We start from the raw sequence: 6,139 nt of genomic DNA on the forward strand, positions 1-6,139 counted from the left end.
ACAATATGTATAAAAAATGGGCAACATGAAAGCAAACAGAAAAATAACGACATAGAGATTGGTCACCCAGTTTGGTGTAAAAAATACTTATATTTTGGAGGGCAGTATGCCTGGTGGAACGAAACTTCACTATAAAGAGTTTAGCAATTACAGTGAAAGTACTTATCTGATGACTCCCTCTTCAGTGACTCACGTATAGTTTCCTCTTCAGTTTTAACTTAGGCTTCCCTTAAGTTTGAGCTCCTCTCACTTCCACAATAATGCTTCTTCATGCTTTGTACGAGATCCCCTCAATACAATATACTTAGGTTCCCCTAAGAGTGAGATCCCCACACATTCATTATATTTAGGCTCCGCCTAAATATGAGTTTTCATCATCTTCAACGTACTTAGGTTTCCCCTAAATATAATATTAAATCAAAATCCTCTCATTTTTTATATTGACTGCTGAAAAAAAATTCTCAATGACACATACCAAGATTTTCAGTAAGAATACATGAAGATTAAGATCTAGACAAACCCTAAGCTCAAAACTCTCAATACACACTTTTCTAATTAGGCTACTAACCCTAAAAATGAATAAGAGTACGATATAAATAAGGCTAGCTATGGGAATATATTTCTTGAGTGAATAAATATTCTTTATAGGAAAAAAAAAAGGAAGGTAGATATGAAAATCTACAAATCACGCAGACATATAGGGCAAAAATATTATGCACAATCTACTGTCAAATATGTAACAATATTAATAACAATGTTTTTGACATGTTGCACAACATGTTGCTCAAGTTTTGCCTGTAATAATATTAGTCAACCACATTGCAGTCTTATGATAATATCAGCCATTCAGACTGCATTAACATAATTGTTTACATTTCTCTCTCAATTTCTCTCCCTCATTTTTACTCTTACCCCTTTTCTCTTAACTTATTTTTTTTTCTTTTATCCCTCTAATCTCTCTGCCCTGTTGGTTTAGATCTAATCGAGAAAGAAAGAACGTCAACCAATGACATTGTTTAAAAGGTTCTTTTACAGGAAAGCCATCGAATAGAATGTATCAATGATAGAAACTACCACTAATAGTATGATAGTAGTGATATAGCTTCCGTCACTTATAGCATGATATCAGTGAGATCACTAATATCATTTTATCAAAGATAGAAACTATCGCTAAAAATATACAATCAATGATATAATCTAACAATAATAGTATGATATTAGTGATAGTTTCTATCATTGATAACATGTCATCAGTAATAGGTTCTATCACAGATAGTATCCCTGACAGCTTCCTTTATCTAACATGAAGTATAGTTTTTTTTTATTTTGGTTGTTTCATGGCTTCTAACTAAGCAAAAACTCAATTAAAATATTACCTACATTTCACGGAGCTATCAATAAAGGAGATGGAGATGGAAATTGAGCTTAAGAGGGAAAAAAAAAGAATAAGAAGAAAAAAAAAAATCTATTGGAAGGAGCATAGCTTCATTACAATAAGCTATTAAAGAATTGAAACAATGACAAAAAGAGATAAAAGGAAGACATGAAGAAAAAATATGAGACTCTCTATATATATTAGACAACCTTAACACACGGTGAAATCAAATAGCCCAATGGGAAAAAGGAAAATAAAGGCAACAAGGAAGACTGCTACAATTTACAGCAAGGGCAATTTTGGAAAATGAAAATTTGTCATTTATGCAATTGTTTTAAAAAATGGCTATATTTACAAATATTATGCCTAATTTTGCTCCCCATTACAAAATTTCAAAGAAAAATCATAATACTAATCTTGTATATAATTTCCTAGTCTATGTTGGCTTGATACTGATAACAATATATTTACACAAGGAAACTTTTTATCTTGCCACACCAATTATCAAATTTACATATATTACCCAAAATTATACACAATAAGTAAATCCGCCCAAAATTTCTCTTATTTATATGGTTCGTCTTAATTCTCCATCTCCAAAAACCCTTTACGTAAAAAACCAATCCCTTCTCAACCATGCCTCACTCTGCCCTTCTCAACGCCCTCTTGGCGGCGGCGCTGCTCTTCTCCGCCGCCGCGGCCCCGTCGCCGGCTCCGTCACCAGCGCCGTTGCACACTCCCCCGGCCTCCCCTTCCCCTCCCTGGAGATGGACCCCCATCACCAACCCTCCTCCGTCCTCAACGCCGTCGCATGAATCCAAACCCACTCCACCACCGTCGTCTCCGCCCCCGACACCGTCGCCCACTCCAGTTCTGCCGCCGCACCACCACCATGCACCAACTGAGCGTCCAGTTTCCCTGCCGCTGCAGAAGAGCCCTTCTCCATCTCCGTCTCCATCTCCATCGTGGATTGCCGTACCGCCACCGGAAGCACCGGCGCCGTCGAAAGCGAAGAGTGACGCCTTTAATAATAGATTCTCGGTGGTGGCATCGGTGGCTATTGGTGCCATGGCTGCTGCTCTTCTGCTTTAATGGTTTTATTAATTTAAAATTTATTTTAATTTAGAGTTTCTTTGGTTTAAATATTATCAATGTCTTGAATATGCAAACTGTTCTTATTTATTTTGTTTGATCCATTAATTTTTTTTTCTATTGCAATTTCATTCACATGATATTTCCTTTTGTTTATACAATACAATATTTTTTTTTCATTTTGGGTTTGAAGAAAATTATGTATAAAAAGTTAAAATATTATTATTTTAACGTTTTAGTCTAAATTTAGTTATTTATTTTCAATAAAATTTTTAAATAGTCGCCGACATATGAGCTATATAATAAAATATATGGCATAAAGCATATAATTGGATTCCGAGGTTAGAAATTTGATGTTAATTTTCACACAAGAAATTGATTAGAAATTTGAAAAAATATAACTCCATTTTTTTTTTTTTTAAATTAAGCTTATATACACTACTACAATTTAAAATTAAGTCAAATTTTGAGAATTAAAAATATATTTAATTTTCAAAAGTAAAAACCCAAAATCAAGTGGTTACCAAATTATATGATTTTCTTTCTTATTAGATGAAATTCTCCTTTCTAATGTTTATTGAAATTAGGAGATTAAAAATCGTTGAACCTTTTAAATTACATAAATTAGAATCGAATAAAATTGAGAGTGCATGGAATAAATATTTACTATTCCTTTTCTTTTCTTTTCTTTTTTTAGACAATTATTTAGTTTGTTTTAACTTTTTAAAGTTTTTAATTTTGAAATGAATTTTTCATTTTAAAAAAATTGAAGTTTTTGATAACCATTTTAAATAGTTTTAAAACATTTTTGAAGTGTATTTTAAATAATTTTTATCAAAAGTATTAAATAATAATGAATTTTTCATATAATCAATCACTCCATCTAAATAAATCCTAATTCTATATTGATAATTACAATAATGGAAAACTAATCTGTGTTGTTTAGCCATATATATTTCTTTACTTTCCTTTTTAAAATTGTGATTAATGTGATTATTATTTTATTTTATTTTATTTTTTGTGAAAAATAATGCGATTCTTATATGTGAAAATTTCCTTTCCATAAATATATATGTAAGGAATTTTGAAACGTTGGATTGCTTTTTTTATATAAATATATATATATTTTATATAAAACAGACTTTATAATTAATTTGGGATTTCCATTTTGGACATAATTTTGCTAATTATTACTCTATTATTGATCAATGATTCCAAAAGGATAACCTTTGCTTTATTTGCCTTTTGTAACAAAAAAAAAAAAAAAAAAAAAAAAAAAAAAACCTTTGCTTTACTTACTTACTTACTTATTTATTTGTTTATTTATTTATTATTATTATTATTTTGGTTCTTTACTCCACGTAAAAATTAGTTACTATTCGGCATTAAAATAACAATCTATGTTTTTAATGTTAGGATCAAAATTAAACATTAGACTTTAAATTTTATATGAAAAGCAAGGGCAAAATACGCTAATATGTGCGTATGTATATTGACGGAACATCAATAATATTTGTTTCCATCGTAATGAATGGCTAATTTGTTCTAGAAGGTTCAAGAATATGCATATTGGATAAAGTTATATTGTGTATATTGATTAATATGTAAGGTAATTAAAATATAATTACTAAAAAAATGTAAGTAAAATATTGATACATATGATTCTAACCCAACTCAAACTATAATTAAAAGGATATTTCCAATTCATGAGAATATATTTCATGCATAAAAGGGATAGTGTTTTGTTTAAATTAAAAGAAAAACTAATGTCAATATGTATACCAATTTAAGCATGGGTCGTCCTTTTTCAGTATAAGGGCAATGTTGTATAAGACTTCATATATCTTTCGAACAAAACTTTGGTAGTTCAAATGTCACCTCTACATGTTGAACTCAATTAATGAACAAACCGGTAATTTAGTACTCGATGGATTATGATCGATTCGAGATAGAATCACACTTCTTAGACGAATATATCTTGAGTGAAAGAACATTGGTTTACTTAGACATAGAGGTGATCAATGAGGCCAATGTAGAGGAAAGAAATCGTTCCAACTTGATGCAATTTCATCATGGGAATATATTGTTAACATAATTACTTTAGTTTATATTGTATAGATATAACCCTGTGATCATTCATGCTAAATTGTCAATAATAACATACCGAATTTCATTGCAAAATTGACGGGAATTATTAGGTAATTATTGTCTTTCTCAACCAAAACATTGAATGTCCTAAGTGCGGATCTCTCTCTAGATGGGATTCAAGAGAGACTGGGTGCTTATTGTTTTAGTATATTGGGGATCATAGTCTTAAGGTCTCTTTATATACTAGTTTAATTAAGGTTCCCATTAAACCCTAGTTAACGAAGGATGAGTTTCTGCCCATTAAGTTCATACTCAATTAGGAATCTAGAACTTTAATTAATTAGATCACATAATATGACTCAATCTAATAAAATAATCGAATGTGATAAATTATTAATCTACATACATAGCTCATACTTTAATTAAATGTATTATTATTTAAAGGCGTCTAACAATCTCCTACCTGGACTATGTCTATGTACCTGATATAATTAAATCACATAAAACTTAACCGCACATAAACAAGTTATTTCAATAATAGAATTCCCCTTTAGTTCAATTTGGTCCATCTTCTATATTAGCACAGAATCAAGGCAGTTTTCGTCACTATCCTTGTAACGAAACCTTCCTTGCTCACCAATTTTAATACATTCAATGACATAGATCAAGTGTGGATGGATAGTATGGAAATTATATGCAAAGTGATCTAAATCATGCCTATTTCCAATTGGTCCAAATTCCTTAGTGAGATCATTCATAAAATCTTTATGCCAAACTGCATGCATGATAAACAAGTTTAGATAATGAAACATAAACCATCAATTTTATTTTATATAGAAAATAAATAAAATAAAGTCAAAGAACATCCTCAATAATAACTCCCACTAAACCATAGAATCAGAAAAGTGACTAATATCCATGTGAGCAACATGCTCATGAAAAACTTTATGTGGTAAACCTTTAGTCAATGGATCTACCACTATAGAGTTTGTTCCTATGTATTCTATCGAAATTTGACCATTATGGACTCTTTCTTTAATAACCAGAAACTTCACGTCTACATGTTTTGGCTTCATTTTACTTTTATTGTTGTTGGAATAAATCACTACCAACTTATTGTCACAAAATTAATCTTAGTGGTCTTTCTATGCCAACCACTATCCACAGTCCAATGACAAAATTTTGCAACCATACTCCATGATTGGACGCCTCATGCTATAAGCTTACAACCATGGTAGAAGAAGCCATAAGTATTTGTTTAATACATTTCCAAGATACAACTCCTTCAGCCAACATAAAGACATAGTTTGAAGTGGATCACAAAGTGTCTTGGCATCCAGCACAATCAGAATCAGAATATCCAAGGATCTCTGAAACTTCTGATCTTCGATAAGTGAGCATATAATCCTTTGTTCTTTATAAAATTCCTCATAACCCATGTGGCTGCTTTCCAATGATCCATCCTCGGGTTGCTCAAATGTCTGCCTAACACTTCAACTATGGATGCAATATCTTGAAGCGTACATTAGACTTCCAATAGTCGATGCATAGAGAAGCTTCTGCAACTTTTTATTCTCGAGTATA

The 6,139-nt window shown here is 31.0% G+C and overlaps 1 protein-coding gene across 1 annotated transcript; it reads left to right on the top strand.

The window, feature by feature from the left end:
• The first annotated feature begins 1,949 nt into the window (after window positions 1-1,949).
• On the top strand, window positions 1,950-2,608 carry LOC120077298 (uncharacterized). The gene has a single exon (XM_039031185.2). The coding sequence runs from the start codon at window positions 2,012-2,014 to the stop codon at window positions 2,465-2,467; it is 456 nt and encodes a 151-aa protein (XP_038887113.2). The 5' UTR covers window positions 1,950-2,011; the 3' UTR covers window positions 2,468-2,608.
• Window positions 2,609-6,139: the final 3,531 nt, after the last annotated feature.

This window comes from Benincasa hispida, chromosome 5 (genome assembly GCF_027475165.1).
Source record: "Benincasa hispida cultivar pf3 chromosome 5, pf3_genome.v1.1, whole genome shotgun sequence".
Classification (NCBI taxonomy): domain Eukaryota; kingdom Viridiplantae; phylum Streptophyta; class Magnoliopsida; order Cucurbitales; family Cucurbitaceae; genus Benincasa; species Benincasa hispida.